Source organism: Pelodiscus sinensis, chromosome 8 (genome assembly GCF_052426305.1).
Source record: "Pelodiscus sinensis isolate ZL-2025 chromosome 8, ASM5242630v1, whole genome shotgun sequence".
Classification (NCBI taxonomy): domain Eukaryota; kingdom Metazoa; phylum Chordata; order Testudines; family Trionychidae; genus Pelodiscus; species Pelodiscus sinensis.
In genome coordinates, this window is record NC_143059.1 from 72,108,186 (window position 1) to 72,124,668 (window position 16,483).

The following is a 16,483-nucleotide window of genomic DNA, read 5'->3' on the forward strand; positions in this document are numbered from 1 at the left end:
AATTCCTTCAGCCTTCCTTCACAGGTCATGTTCTGTAGACCTTTAATCACTCTCGTTGCTCTTCTCTGGACCCTCTCCAATTTCTCCACAACTTTCTTGAAATGCGATGCCCAGAACTGAACACAATATTCCAACTGAGGCCTAACCAGCGCAGAGTAGAGCGGAAGAGTGACTTCTTGTGTCTTGCTCACAACACCCCTGTTAATGCATCCCAGAATCATGTTTGCTTTCTTTGCAACAGCATTACACTGCTGACTCATATTTAACTTGTGGTCCACTATAACCTCTAGATCCCTTTCTGCCGTACTCCTTCCCAGACAGTCGCTTCCCATTCTGAATGTATATATGCTTGAAGTATGTGGGAATTATGCATTAGTGAAACATAAGATATTCACCTCAATATAGGGATGACTGGATGAAGTTTAAGGACCAGTATGATACAGGAGACCAGACTAGTTAATCACAATGGTTCTTTCTGGCCTCTTCAGTTCTATGTATTACATTCCTAAAACCTTTACAGAACTACTGTACAGCACTTCAGAGCAATAAAGCAAATGTTATAAAGTCTGGAAATGGGCTCTTAAAGTATCCCATCAACATCATCAGTTTCAAATAACTCTCACACCACGTGCAAATTTACCTTTCCCCTAAGCATGACTTATAAAATACACTAGTTTGTTATATCAGCTGGTCACACATTGCTCTAAAGGTAGCTATTTTTCACATTAGCCTAGATATTGTTGGACTTGTGTATTAATACTGTTTAAACACTTGTATCAGGCTGCCTTTACTTATCATAGAGGCATAAACCCATTTTGTCCCCATGCAAGTCAACTTTATCTTTTCCCTACAGCAATTAATTTAACTGTTAATGGATATTCAACTAGGGATGTGATGCAGGAAGCTTTAATTAGTGTTTGTAAAGGGCTCTGAGAGGTTAAAGTTATCATTTGCTTGACATTTCCTAGTGGTTCTCAAAGCATTTTCCCATTTTATTATCTTCTGGCATACTGTGAAATAGGATTACCAGCATTTTCACTGAAAAACTCTTTTGATAAAGCCACTAATCACAGACCTTCGAGTGTTCGCACTCCAAAAGATAATCCCAGATTGTGTAATTAAAGGGGGAGGCTCAAGCATGCATCATCAGACATTGCAATCACCTGTAAAAGTTTTTAATGTAAAAAGCCTCAAACACTATTGCATTAAAGTTTCTATACTATCAGTCAGGCTTGGTAATGGAACAATCATCTTTTGGGTTTTAACTTTATAGATTAATTTATACAGTTTAAACTAATGCTAGTATCCAATTTACTAGATTTACTTATGTACAGCTGCGATTGCCACACGCTACAGGTGCCTGCAAGTGATACAGGTCTGCCAATTGTAAGGATGGGAGTTACCACAGTGATTACAAATAGAAGATGGGCTGCAGTCCTTCCTGGTTCTGGACACAAAGCTGAGGAATAGGTTGGTTCTTCAAAGCAGCACTTGGTAATTTAAAAAAAAATTGTTTTTGAGGTTGTTCAAAGTTATGCTAGTCTGAGGAATGAGCCTGGTTGTTCCTTTAGGAAGGGATCTGATGTTTTAAGATATCTTTACAAAAAGCTCTTGGGTTTTTTAAGAGAGTTAGAATATATATAGATATAGGTGACTTCCCCTTCTTTTTTCCTTACCCTGATTTTGTTCTTAAATTCTGTTCTTATTGTGACTACTGTACAGCAAGAAAAGCATTTTGTCCTTATCTGTTAAGTTTTATACTAGTAACAGACAGCTAGGTGCTACAGTGTTTTGTTGCTTAGAGTGCACATAACTGTTTAAAAGTCCCTTTAGATATTGAATGTTTGGATGCTCTGCTTACAGGTAAAGAATGTCTAAGTGTAGGTTAATTGTATTCTTAGGTCATCTAATAGTATCTTGAGCAACTGAGGATGGCTGGGATGAGAACACTACTCTAACGCTGGAATTTGTCTGGCTGCTATCCACTCTAAGTGTTTAGCCAACTTAACACACGCTGCTCCTCCTCTTCTCCCCCCCCCCCCCCCCCCCTTAGGCAGAGAGTTGCTTCAGTGCTAAGTAAGTATTTGCTTCCACATGATGGGAGGATTTGGGGGCAAAAGCATTGACAGTTGAAAGCTGTGGCTTATTTAATGAACTGGTTATTAACAATATGTACATGTGCATGTAAGGGTCTTAACTGTATTGCCCTGTTTTAACAGTCAGCCTCCCATTTATGCTTATGGAGCATTAATCCCCTCTATCTAATATTGGTTTAGTTTATTTTTGTATGAAAGTGACCTAAAAGTTGGATGGAACTTGGTAAATACTAACCAATAGCTCTTGTGACTTCTCTCCCACAACTAGAATGGCTTTTTTTAAATTAAATTCTATCCAAAGCAACTAGCTCTTGTTCCAGAATAAGCCTGTCCCCATGGTGAGTTATACCAGTACAGCAAAACTGGTCCAAATTCACATTTTTGTTGATACCAGTAAAATTCTCCTGTGCAGATAGGGTGACCTTCAGATTTAGGGACTAACATAATGTTCATCTTCTATTAAAATGCCACCATCTCATGGGCCTCCAACACAGACCTTTGTAAAGTCTGAGTGCTAGAGAAGCCCTCCTATGGCATCAATCCTGTGAACATTTACGTGCATCATCTCACTAAAGTCAATGGGATTGTTTTTGTCCATCAAGTTATGCATGTGCAGAAGGGTTTACAGGATAATGGAACCATAGGTTTAGGCAGTACTACGAAGGTCTAATCCTCTGCCAAGATGTAGAATCTGTTATACCTAAACAATCTAAGATAAATCTCCATCCATATCAGACCACTATGATCCAATGTAGTGGGATTAGTTAAAAATGACAAACCTGTCTCAACTGTGTGCAGGGGAGGGGTAGCTCAGTGGTTTGAGCATTGGCCTGCTTAACCCAGGGTCATGAGTTCAATACTTGAGGGGGCCATTTAGGGATCTGGGGTAAATCTGTCAGGGATGGTGCTTGGTCCTACTATGAGGGCAGGGGACTGGACTGGATCACTTCTCAGGGTCCCTTCTAGTTCTATGAGATGGTGTATCTCTATTATAAAGTATGAGACAGTAAGTTACCTGAAACTGATTAGTCAGTTTCACTGTTCTAACAGCTGGGACTAGCAAGAGGCAGTCATAAGTACAACATGCATTTTAAAATTATTTAGACTTAAATAGTAGATGATGTTAGTGCAATAGACGACAAATTTTCTTTAAATGCTAAATTGAACCCTCCTTCAATTAATCTTTATTTTATATAGCCCATTTCATAAGCAGAGATGCCCAGAACTGAAGTAACAATGATAAAACATCCTCTGTAAAACTTGCCACCAGCATTTATACATGCAGGGCTCGTCTACACTGGCCCCTTTTCCGGAAGGGGCATGTAAATTTCATGAGTCGTAGTAGGGAAATGCGTGGGGGATTTAAATATCCCCCGCGGCATTTAAATAAAAATGTCCACCGCTTTTTTCCGGCTTTTAAAAAAGCCGGAAAAGAGCGTCTACACTGGCCCCGATCCTCCGGAAAAAGCGCCCTTTTCCGGAGGCTTATTCCTACTTTGTAGGAATTCAGTCCTACTTTGTAGGAATAAGAGCCTCCGGAAAAGGGCGCTTTTTCCGGAGGATCGGGGCCAGTGTAGACGCTCTTTTCCGGCTTTTTTAAAAGCCGGGAAAAAAGCGGTGGACATTTTTATTTAAATGCCGCGGGGGATATTTAAATCCCCCACGCATTTCCCTACTACGACTCATGAAATTTACATGCCCCTTCCGGAAAAGGGGTCAGTGTAGACGTAGCCGCAAAGTGGTGCATGCATGCAATTCTCTGTGCCATCAGAGCTGCAGCAGGCACAGCAGCCAGTCACTGCCAATAGCTGGTCTTTCTCAGAAATCTCTGCTAGGCGTCGGGGCTGGAATTTTCAGACCCTGAAGCAGCAATGGCTCACGGTGGCTAGTGTGGGCTGCATAAGTGTCATTACTGAAATGGAGGAGGGCCAGTCTGGCAGCCTACCAAGATGATCTTTTGAGGATACTTAGCTTTTGTGAAGTGTGCTTGTGTACCTGGAATTTGAGGTGTGTGGACAGGACCATAGCATTGTCTTGGTTGGATGCAGGGGGAGCACACAGTCCTTGCAATCAATGTATGCGCCTCACTTCACATGCCCTTGGTTATGTGCATGTCACTTTAGTAAAACAGGGGCAGGGGGAGGGAAACTGGACAGAAACCAGCAGGATCTGGCAACCCTGTGCATGGGTAACAGTAAGCAATGTGTCACGGGCCATGTGTAGAACCCTGATGAGGCTGCAGCTTGCCCATCTCTGCCTTAAGGGAAGTAAGCCCTGATCACTCATTGGATTTCAATGAAACAACACAGGACTATGTAGCACGTTAAAGACTAACAAGATGGTTTATTAGGTGATGAGCTTTCGTGGGCCAGACCCACTTCCTCAGATCAAATAGTGGATTTCAATGGGACTTGGGCATGCACTTCAGTAAACCCCTCTGAAAAGCCCAGCCTGGGTGTTAGTGACGCAAGTCAGCTGTCTGAGGCTTTAAAAACCCGGCCCTGTCTGAAGCATGAGCTACCATGAGGGGCTATAAGCACTCTTGACTCTGCTGTACCGAATCCGCACCCACCTCCCTGAACCCTGATGTCCCCTGAGAGCAGGGCTCAGACTGGCTCGTCCTGCTTCAGAAAAGCCGCCCCCTCCTCACCTGAGCGCCAAGTGCTGGCTGTGCAAGGCCCGTGGTCCTAGCTGAGTAGAGCTGACACCACTTGTGAGAAGGCAATGGAGAGAGGTTGACCAGGCTGTGGACCGGCCCAAGGCTCAGAAGGGATAGCAGTTTCACTAGATTGCTATGGGGGTGTAGTGAGAGCCAGCTGCTGAATTCCTGCAGAAACACCTGGGGGCCTAAGCAGCCTTATTACAAGCTGGGTAGGTGACAATTCCTATATCTCAGTGAAGAGGAAGGTGAATGCTCGGATGCTTTCCATGAGCCATGGCAGGACTTGGGTTAACTCCTTTTGTCAGCATCTCCCCCTGGCTTGGTGAGGCAGCTCCCCACTGGGCATGCTGGCTTTTGTGAATTCTCCAACACCCCCTTCACTGTACAAGGAGCCTAGGTGCCTGACTCAGGTGTGGTGGGTGATTTCTCCTTCTCTCCCCTCCCTGCCAGGTGCTGGGATGCTGAACACTGCAACACCCAAGTCCAATGGCCCCTCTAACTTTTTTCCATCTGGGTGCGGAATACATTTTATGTGCACCAAGGCATGTGCAGGTGTGCACTGAAATAAAAACACCAGCTCCTGGGTGTGAGCAGCTGTGCACACTGTCAGCTGGGCAGTGCTGGAATCTCTCTTAGGTGAGTGCCCAAGCGCTCGGCTTACAGGGAACACCTCATTTGTGGATCCCCACCTTGTTTCTGCTCCTTTTTCTGGTACAATCCAGGTGAGGTGGGAGGCTGTAGCTACAAGTCACAAGGTTCTCATGGGCAGACCACTGGCCAAACTAGCAGGTCTGCACAGCTGAGTTCAGTCCTGTGCTGAAATGTCGAAGGAAAAGCCTGCAGGGAGAGAGGCTGTACATTTGACAGCACCTCGCTAACCCAAATAGGCTGAACTGTGTCTGTTTGGATCAGTTTTCTTAAACTTTACCCAGAAGCTGTTGGAAACCCCCCCAGGCCCTGTGCTGTTATCTGGACCAACAGTTTATTTTTAAAGGGTAGGGAGAAAACTAGCTTAAACCCATTACTGGCAACTATTCAGCTGGTGAGCTTGTATTTAGAGTATTTGCTCATTTGTATGCCAAGTCCTCTCGTCTGCTGCTGTCAGATCCTAATCGCTTGCGCCTACAAGGGAGTCTTATCAAATATCCCTGCAGCTTTTCTGAAGTCAAGAATGAGCATTTTCCAGGCCAACAAAAACATTCAGTGTTTGTCATTAAATAGGTTTCAATTGTGTGTATTGGTGGAGATCGTATGTACAAGGCACTTTACCTAAAATCAAATGTCATGCTATACTAAATGAGGGGGAAAGTCTGTGAAGTGTTATGAACTTTAAACAGTCAAATTAAAACATTAAGACCTTTTACTGTAATAAGGATGATGCACTACACTGTTATAAAAAAAAAATTGGGGTGGGGGAAGAGTTTTACTTTGCTTTTACCAAAAGTATCCTAGGTTCTTGGCATCTTTAACACCTTAAAAAATCCTCCAGTAAGGAATCCAGCTGCCAAATCTCCCTATGTAGCAGAAAGAACTAACAAAACCATGTACATCTAATGGGTTGTGCTTCTAAACACACACATCCTTCCCCCAACACACTGATTAAAAGAGGCAACACCAAAGGATCGTAGTGTTTGCCTGTGTTGGACTGAAGTTTGGGGATTGAGCTCCAAGGATGAGACTGTCCTGCCAGCTGTGCTGTGTGACTGTTTTGGGGAGCACCCTGGAATTGGTACATTTTGTGCTTTGTGATGGTGGGAGTGGCAGAGGAAAGTGCATGGGATCTGGTTTGGGGTGCGATTGTGAAACACGTGGGTGTTCTAGAAACCTTCCTTTCCCCTGATTGTCCTTTACCCTGTCTCTTCTACGGTGGGTGGGGGTGCCTGTCTCCCTGCTCTGGCAGCCCGGCCCCTCTTTGGATTGAGTTGTTAGTTGAGTTGCCTTGCAGTGGCCCACTGGGATTATACAGGAATGGCTTTGATATTCTGAAATTAGTCTCCATCTAGTTCTCAGCCCCAGTGGTACCTGCTATCAGATGTCAACAAGAGTTGCACTTATAGTCTGTGTACTGGGATACCCTGTCTCTGACAGTGCCTGTAGCTGAACCTTCCTCAGCAGGATCCACCTCCCCACCCACCACATGATTAGGTAGGCCCTGTAGAAATGTCATCTTGACTTGGGTACATCTGCACCACTGCAACTCGGGGGGGACGGTACGAACACCCCCTTCCCGAACGGCATTTGCTTTGTCAACAGAAGCCCTCTCCCTTCAGTATTGCTTGGGGCAAGTGAATGCTTTGGCCCAAGGGCCACGTCAGGGTAGGGAAATGGCTTTGCTGGCCTGGAAAAGAGCTACAGTCAATGGGAGGTGTATGGGGCTGTACCTGCAGAGAACAGCCCACAGTCCCCTTGCCATCCTCATTCACTGGGGCTTCCAGGAACTGCATGGGGCCATGACAGGCGAGGAGCCTGCCTTAGTCCAGCTGTGCTGCCAGACTGGTAACCCTGCTCACCAGATTGAAAGGCCTGATGGACTGAATGCAGCCAGTGGGTTGTAGTTTGCCCATCCACGGTACAGCTGTATCTACACCAGTAGTCGCTATAGCTACAGTCAGGGGTGTTGGCTGGCTGTCTTTTCACAGCCTGACATTATCTATGCTGATAAGTGGAGACCAAAGTTAAGTTTATGTAGCAAATCATTTAGCCCTTGGTTGTCAAATCCTGGTGGAACAAAGGGGGTAGAAACTGACCATTGCTCTGACGAAATGTAACCACCACTGGGAAGACTTGAATCTGGGACCTGGGGTAGGAGCCTCTATTGCTTGAGTGACAAAGCCAGCTGGCTCTCCAGTTAAGAGCTCCCTTGTTCTATCTCTGGCTATACATGGTCTAAGTGCCACTCCATGGGACAGTGAGCTCCACCAGGTGTGTGAGTTACACAAGCACTGATGCCTGTTAGTGCCAGCATCTGCTCTGTGCCATGGCAGTGCTGCAGGAGCCGGGACCATTTGGGGTGTTGGTGAGATGGTGGGTAAGGAAATACCTTTTACTGGGCCAACCTGTTACCAAGCTATTGCCTCGCCCACCTTGTCATAGACTTTCTCAGGTCAGAAGGAACCATTCTGGGCTCAGGGGTGGGCAATGAACAGCCCACCTGGTGTATCAGTTTAGAGGTGGCCCAGTCATGCTGTTTCCCACGCTCCCATTGGCTAGGAATGATGTTCTGTGGCCAATGGGAGCTGCGAGTGGCCGTATCTGCAGGAGTGCAGGTAAATAAAGCATCTGGTGGCCCATTGCGAACTGCATCTGGCCTGCAGGCTGCTTATTGCCCTTCCCGATCTAGTCTGACGTCCTGCATTGTGAAATAACCAATGGGATTTTCACCCATCTAGTTCCTGCAACAAGCCCGTAATTGCTTGGCTGAGCAAGAGTTCCTCTTTGAGAAAAAGCCGGTCACATCTTGCTTGGCTTTCTGATGCTAGCTGTGGAGAACAAAACAACACTACTGTTTCCTGCTTTGCCAACACATACGTTAGCTTAAGTCTCTAAGGTCAGATGCCTGAGTGTTGCTGAAACTTAACTGTTCCATGGAACAATGTCATGCTTTGTCCAGAGGAAGTGAAGAGAGTGGGTTGAAAAGATAAGCTAAGAAAGCTTCCCCAATCCATCTCTGTTTTCTCTGATGCTATGTTTTTGTGTGCTCGGTAATAAGGTATAAAGGACTTGGCTTGAGTCCTTGACAGCTGAAGGAAAAATCCTGTTGTAACTTAAGGCAGTATACCTGAGCCGAAGCAGTCACTGAGAACAAATTTGGAAGTCCCCCTACTCCAACATGATTGGTTTTCTGCTTGTGGAATTTCTGCTCCTAAGCAGCAGTGTTTTGGAAATAAGGTTGCCAGATGTCTGGCTTTGAACTGGATAGTCCAGTATTTGAGCTTTCTGTTAGGGAAACAAATTGAGAAAATAGAAATGTCCGGTGTCTTCTAACTAAGACAGAATGTCGATTGCGATGTCATGTCAAGTGGATCCAGTATTTCTGTTGAAACCATCTGGCAACCTTATTTGGAAATCCTCCCCCCCACCCCACTTAATGCTTTGCCCAGAAAATTAGAGACTTCCTCAGACTCGAAGGACTCCATGCTAGCAAAGAGCCTGACATGTGGTGACACTTCTCCAGAGCCTCCTTGAAAGGTTGTGGCTACAGTGTAATGGAAGCCTTGCAAGATTGGTAGAGTCCTTCGTGTGATCAAGAACAGGAAAGGTGACAATAGGCACCCTTGTCACAGTCCTGAGAGTACACTGAAGGATTCTGTCAAGACCCCATTGTGAATAACTTGGCATGTTGAGGGTTCGTGCGTCGAATGGATCAGGTTAATAACTTTGGATAGGGTGTTGGAGCAGTTTCCACAAAGTGTGTGTGTCTCAGGGTAGAGTAGTTTGGATGAAAACACTGTAAGGTTGGTGAACAATTGATTTGAAAGACCATATGCAACATTTTCAGAGGGGTGGCTGTGTTAGTTTGTAACTGAAAAAACGTAATAGTCCTGCAGCACCCTAGACGAACAAAAAAGATAAATGATATCATGAGCTTTCGCGGGTACAACCCACTTGAGATGAATGAGGTTAAGGGGTCTAGCCTGCAAAATAGAGGTAGGATGAGGGAGGGAAAGAAGGAGAAAAATGGGGAAAGAATTGTCAGTGTCCATGCTAAATGAAAACGATAGTGGGTTCTAAGTATACTTAAGTACCCGGTGCTTGGCTTTTTATGTCATTAAGATGTGGACCATAGCGGGTAATCCAGTTAGTCTTTGTTTAAACCTCTATTGCAGGTCCCAAACTTGTAAATGAAATTCTGCAGCTTCCCTTTCACGCTGGCGTTTGAAATTGGCGTGTAGTAATATGGCAACTTTGAAATCCATTGAGTGCCCCGGCAATTTAAATGTCCCCCAATGGGTTTCTGGGTCACCTTTTTGGATACCAGACCTGGGTCCATTAATCCTTTGTTGCGGAGACTGTACAGTTTGGCCAATACACATGGCAGAGGGGCATTGCTGGCACTTGCTGCCCACTCCTGCTCTCTCTGGCACCAGGAAGACCTTAGCTGAAGTACTATCTGACACTTGACTGGAGACAAGATGGGGACTAATTGGAAGGAGTGTAAACAAGAGCAACAATGAAAGGGTTTGGAAAGCAAGGGCAATGAGCAGAAATTGGAACTAAAACTGGGTGTGTTTAGTCTTGGAAAAGAGACTGACGGTGCGGGTGGATTCTGACCAGTTGGGAACTGTTAAGGACTCCTTAGGCTTTAATTGTTTTCATAGAATCATAGAATAATAGGACTGGAAGGGACCTCAAGAGGTCATCGAGTCCAGCCCCCCGCCCTCAAGGCAGGACCAAGCTCCGTCTACACCATCCCTGACAGATGTCTATCTAACCTGTTCTTAAATATCTCCAGAGAGGGAGATTCCACCACCTCCCTTGGCAATTTATTCCAATATTTGACCACCCTGACAGTTAGGAATTTTTTCCTAATGTCCAATTTAAACCTCCCCATGGCTGTTGGAGGTTGTACCAAAAGTGTCATGGTCTCAATTTGTAGCAAGGCAGCTGTAGGTTGGACATGAAGAAACATCCTCTCTATCCATGTCATTAACCTCTGGAATGAGCTTTCAAGGCAGGCCTTGGCATCCCCATTGCTGGGGGACCCACAAGAACAAGTTGGACAAATCGAGACTCTCCGTGATAGATGACTTGGTCCTGCTCTGGTATTGGGGCTTGATTTGAGCTCTCAAGGCCCTTTCCACACCTAACTTGAGACTCTAGGATGCCATGCAGAGTAGTCAGATGGCATGAAGGATTTGAGGAGGCTGATGAGAGAGGTGCTCCTGGGTTTGGGAAGGATAATGGTGCATGTGAACTCCATGTGCAGCGGCAGTCTCAAAAGCAAACAGAACATTCAGAATCATGGAGAAGGGGATCGAGAACAAGACAGAGAATGGCTTATGGCCTCTCTATAAAACCATAGGATGCCCATATCTTGAACACTGCATACAGATGTGGTTGCCTTAGCTCAAAAAAGATCTATTGGCATTGGGAAAAGGTTCAGAAAAGGGCAGTAAAAATGATTCGGGGTTTGGAATGGGTCTGCATGAAGAGAGATTAAAAAGACTGGGACTTTTCCGCTTAGAAAAGAGGTGACTAAGGGGGGATAGGATACAGGTCTATAAAATCATGCCTGGTGTAGAAAAAGTGAAGAAGGAAAAGTGATGTACTTATTTCTACAACATAAGAACTAGGGGGTCACCAAATGATAGGTAGCTGGTTTTACATAAACAGAAGGAAGCTTTTTTTCACTCAGTGCCGAGTCAACCTGTGGAACTCCTTGCCAGAGGATGTGGTGAAGGCTGGGACTTCAACAGGGATCAAAAGAGTGAGAGATTTTCATGGAGGGATAGGTCCCTCAATGGCTATTAGCCAGGCTGGGTAGGCATGGTATCCCTGGCCTCTGTTTGTGTGGAAATAGATGACAGGAGAGGGATCACATGACAATTCCCTGTTGTGTTCCCTCCCTCTGGAGCACCTGGCATTGGCCACTGGGCGGACAGGGCACTAGGCTAGATGGACCGTTGGTCTGACCCAGTATGGCTGTTCTTCACCATCCACTCGGGAGAGAGCAGAACAGTTCATAAGGTGGTGTCAATTTCCTCTTCTTTTAAAAGTCTCTTGTGGCCTTGACTGCAGCACTAGCTGGGTTGTGGTGGGCGCCCTCCTACCGGGGTAGGGGCCATTGGGAAGGGCACTCTCAAAATCGGGAAGAACAGTTTGACAGATCTCTCATCCGGTGTCCTCTGCTAGCTTAGTGCATGTTGCGCTTGGCTTAGTAACCATAGCTCCCTGGAATGTGCCCCAGCCTGGGTGGAGCGTGGAGTGGTTACTAAACACAATAGCTGGCTAGTTTGCTGGTTAGCTAGTCTGGGAGCCGCTGGCGATAACCAGAGCCTTTTCAAACCCAAACCAGGGAGGCGAGGGACCCTCGTGTCTGCTCACGGAGTACAGCCAGGCCGGCTCCACGGTGGGTATATCCGACTTCCAGAGACGGCAGCCGAGCAGAGCTTGAGATCTTTGCTAAGGAAATAACACCCATGGCTGCGTGCAGCCAGGTAACAGCCTCCTTCCTTCTTGCTTGAGGTGCTAAGCTGCACCACCAGCCTTCTCTGGCACCCTGGCTGCTGCTGGTGTGTGCTTGCAGCCTAGAAAGGGCTGTGTCCTAGCGTCTGTTCTGCCCTCTTGTTCCCTGGGACGCGGACCTTGTTCCCGCTGCCTCCAACGGTACGGGAGGTCAAGGGGGGGGATGGCGTGCTGAGGGGCTGGGTAACTTGCTGTGGGCTGTTCAGACTGCCACCTTCCACCCCAGAGGCGGCTGCATTTCAGCACTGAATTGGGCAACATGCAAATTTTGGTGCTGGGAGGGAGGGGGCTGTTAAGGTCATGCCTGGTACATAAGAACAATGAAACTGAATGCGCTTCTTGAGTTCTAGCAAGAGGCCTCTTTGTTCAGACACATTGAGTTCCTCTTTCTCATGAATATTATCTGCTATGACTTATGACCTTTCTGATATCTCTTTGCTGTGTAGACGTACCCTAAGTGGTTTCAGGATGCCTTGGTATTTCAAAATAGCCACCCTGCATCTTAGAAATGTGCCTGTTAGTTCGAACTATTTCACCATCCCTGTAAACCTTGTTGCACAAGGAATAAGGCTGGAAATAGTGCGTTAGTTTGAAATTTGGCACTCGGTAGACTGTGCCAAATTTCAAAATAGGCTATTTTGAAGTAAGCTACGCAATATGCAATTTGCGTAGCTTATTTAGAGTTTAGGGTGCTGAAGAGATGCACTCTTAGGGTATGTCTAGACTATAGGGTTTTGTCGACAGAAGTTTTGTCAACAGATACAGTCGACAAAGTTTCTGTCGACAAAGAGTGTCTAGACTGCAGCCAGTTCTGTCGACAAAGCAAGGCGCTTTGTCGACATAACAGTGTGGACGCAAAGGACAGTAGATGCAATAATGCCTTCTATCGACAGAACTGTCAACAAAAGGCGTTATTCCTCGAATGAGGTTTACAGACATCGACAAAACTGCTGAGTTTTGTTGACGGTATGTCGACATACTCAAAGGCAGTGTGGACGCAGGTATAGTTTTGTCGACAAAACCCTGTAGCCTAGACACACCCTTATAGTTAAGATACACTTGAAGGCCCATTTATACTAACAGCTTAAGACGATGATGACTAATCCAGACTCAAACGGCTGCGATGGGTACTGGAGCTTGAGTGTTTCTCAGTGCCCTGCATTAGAAGCAAATGCTCCAAACCCCCTCTTCTGCAAGACTATACAAAGGAATGTGGAAGAAAACAGAAGGACTGGAACCTCCACTTGTCCTGTGCCCAGCAATGTAGAGATGGGACACAAGTGTGTGGGGTGTCCATGAGTTAAGTGCGCTCGGTCAGGCGCAGTCTCTAACTGTTCACCAAATAGCACAACAGGGTCTTGATTCTCACTGGGGCTGCCCTCGGTGTTGCTTGTAGTGCGACTGCAACACTCGACACATGCGGCCCGCGTCTGGCCAACAGGAACTAGGGCCTCCAGATCTGTGTGCAAGCAGCAAGCCTTCGCGTCGGTCTCCGGGTAGAGCCGGACGTCAGGAGGTGAAGGAGCGGTGCTGCACTGGACCGTGGCAGAAAATGGGTGTATAAAAGCCAACCAAGCGGGGGTACGTGTTGGGGGGCCAGCCTGTTTGCCAGCTGGAGTAACAGGCTTCCCAACACCCACAGGGCTGTAGTGGGGTGTCTGCATTGTGCCTATGCCCTATTGCTGAGTGACTAGACGCAAGCAGTCAACTAGTCACTCCCTGCTCCCTTGCTCTAATAGAGGCAAGAAAGGGTGGGGGGGATCAGGAGCCAGTGCAGGGGGAATGAGCTTAAAAGTTGGTTTTCCCCCTAGCACCGTCTCCGCAGGGGGGAGGGGCAGGGGAAGGCAGAGGCACAGTGGGGCGGGGCAGGCATGACCCAGGACTCGGCTGTCCTGGCTCGCGCCCGGTTCCAGAAGCTGCATCTCTGCTTTTTGAACTGTAGCAAGAGCTGCCCACGCCTCTTGCTACATTTCAAAGGCAGAGGCAAGCGCCCGCCTCCCTCCTTATCTATTGGTTGATGGAAATTCCATCGACTAGTCGATTCGCTGATTCATGGAAACGCAACATCCTTTACTCTGTGCACGACAGCCAGCTTGACCCAATTCTGAAAGCTAGTTACAAGCTGCAGCTATTCTGGCTGGCTGTAGAACAGCGGTCCCCATTCTGCTGTTGCATCTAAGAGAAAGCAACTGTCTCTTAGCAACTTTCCATATTGCGGTGTATGGTCAGAGTTGCCCAAATGAAGGCTGAGATGGCCACTTGCTAGAACCCAGAGGTTAAGTCTAGACTGGCATGATTTTCCGCAAATGCTTTTAACGGAAAAGAGCGTCTAGATTGGCACGGATGCTTTTCCACAAAATCTGGATGTGGTTTTGCACAAAAAAGCCCCAATCGCCATTTTCGCGACCGGGGCTTTTTTGCGCAAAACAAATCTGAGCTGTCTACATTGGCCCTTTTGCGCAAAAGGACTCTTGCCTGAACAGGAGCAGCATAGTATTTTTGCAAGAAGCACTGACTTCTCACACGAGATTGTCAGTGTTCTTGTGGAAATTCAAGCAGCCAGTGTAGACAGCTGGCAAGCTTTTCCACAAAAGCAGCTGCTTTTGCAGGAAAAACTTGCCAGTCTAGACGCAGCCAGACTGTTTGAAGGGAGACGTAAAAATCTTGCAAGAGATCCTGACGGTGGTTACTTTATGAATGCTCTAGAAGTAGTGATTGTGTGGTTTGGCACTCTTGTGAGAACAGAGTTCCTCTCCTGAAGATGGCAATTTAAATAAATGACATACAGAGAGGAGGCCGGGTGACACATGCATGGATGACTTTAACTCTCTCCTCTCTTTTCCCTCCCTCACTTTAAATTACAAGCTCACTTTTTCCTTTGGCCTAGTAAAGTTTCAAAGCTGTATTAAGTCCAATGTTCAGTTGTAAACATTGGAAAGAAAAACTGTCAGTTGTATTCAGAGTTGTGAACAACCTCTAGGCCTGAGCTGTTGGGAACGTCCGAAGTTCTCTTGTAACTAACTGAGGAGTCTTGGAAAAAATCAATTGCACAATGGCTGAATCAGTAGAGCTTGGAAAAACACGCACTGGACTGGGTTTCTTTGCAATGCTCATTCCTAGTCCTGCAGCTCCGAAAGGTCTGGGTAAATGTTGGGGAAGGTTCAGATCGTCTGTAACTAAGTGGCTAACACAGCTACCCCACTGGGACACTTCCGCCCAGACTCGGTACTGCCAATTGCTAATGGCTGGCATCTGAAAGCACACTGGAAATGCTGGAACTACGGTGTTGCATTTTTGTTCCTCTAGGTGTGTTAATTGCTCAGTACACAGGAGTTTCCTACAACTCGATTCTTACCCAGCCTGCTGGATGAACAGTGCTGGGACCAGACTTTTTTAAATTCCTTTCTCGTGTCTTCAGTATCTTCTGTTTATTCCCACAGCTCAGGACACGCAAGCTGCCTTGAAGCAATGAGCCTTGCTTAACACCAGCGTCTGGACCATGTACCATTATGGTTTTGTACCGCAAGAGCCTTATTCAAGCATGATCCAGCCCTCTGCGTACACCTACCTGCCTCTTGGGCCTGGCAGATTGGCTGAATCTCCAAACTCCTCCATGTTCCCCCCTATCCAGATGCACAGCTTCAACAGCCGGCCCGTCGCCTCTGTCACAGACTGCAGCGGCTACCCCAGCTATGCAGGCAACCAAATGGAGTATCATCACTTCTACGGCACCAACCCCTACTTCTACCCTCGCCCCCTCTGGCACTTCTCTCAGGTGCCCCCCATGTCTCTGTACAACCCCTATGCCAGCTATAATCCATACGCGGCCTACCAGAGGCCAGGCCAGAACCAGGACCTCTGGCCACAGGGCTTCACCATGAGAGGTGAACTGCACTGGGGGAAACTCGAGAGGGTCTTTGGACCGAGGCGGGAGCTTCCGGAGTTTGTGAAGGAGGATCTCCGCAGGGTTTATGGCACCTACCCCAGGACTGATGTGTCCATAACCTTCCAGAACAGGGAATTCCTGGTGAAAGGAGACCCCAGGGTGGGACAGCAGGAATACACGGTGGAGAAGCGAGTGGTCCGAAGGGATCCCACCCCATCAGCAAGTGAAGCTGACGAGGACAGCGAGGAACGAAACCGGAAGAAGAAAAAGAAGCTGAGACGGTGATGTGGCCAACTCCCTGCAGGACAGGGGCTCCTGAGCCTTCATAGCCAAGGAGCAAGCTGAGCAGAGCTGCTGAATTCTGGCACCTGGGAAGAATAAATATTGAGTACTCCCCTTCTGCAAGTTCTGAATTCCTGCCCACAGTTAATTCCTCAACCTGCTTCCCCCACGCGCCCTAAACCTGCTGAGAGCTCGTGTCTGCTGACGGAGGCCCACGACGCACTCCTCCTCTTCCTGCCAAAATGTCCCTTCCTCACATGCGCTCAGCAGCTGTTGGTCTCTTGGATGTCGGCTTTGAATAAGAACGTCTGAGTGTCCGTTTGGCTGGCCAGATAGGGTACTGGTTGGCTTGCTCGACAGTGGCCCTTTAGG

The 16,483-nt window shown here is 47.1% G+C and overlaps 1 protein-coding gene across 5 annotated transcripts; it reads left to right on the plus strand.

Annotated features, from left to right (window-relative positions):
* The first annotated feature begins 1,352 nt into the window (after positions 1-1,352).
* C8H10orf95 (chromosome 8 C10orf95 homolog) lies at positions 1,353-16,280 on the plus strand. 5 transcript variants are annotated; one of them, XM_089780232.1, is made up of 3 exons: positions 1,440-1,494; positions 5,209-5,394; positions 15,384-16,280. In XM_089780232.1, exon 3 carries the CDS (start codon positions 15,443-15,445, stop codon positions 16,112-16,114), a length of 672 nt encoding a protein of 223 aa, XP_089636358.1. In that variant the 5' UTR covers positions 1,440-1,494; positions 5,209-5,394; positions 15,384-15,442; the 3' UTR covers positions 16,115-16,280. The 5 variants fall into 5 exon arrangements, with proteins under 5 accessions (XP_089636359.1, XP_089636357.1, XP_089636358.1 ...); XM_089780233.1 differs by lacking the exon at positions 5,209-5,394 and having other exon boundaries at positions 1,353-1,470; XM_089780231.1 differs by lacking the exon at positions 5,209-5,394 and having other exon boundaries at positions 1,368-1,494.
* The last annotated feature ends 203 nt before the right edge of the window (positions 16,281-16,483 follow it).

Coding starts and splice junctions, on each gene's coding strand:
- C8H10orf95 (XM_089780233.1), top strand. CDS start 15,443: ATGTACCATTATGGTTTTGTACCGCAAGAGCCTTATTCAAGCATGATC.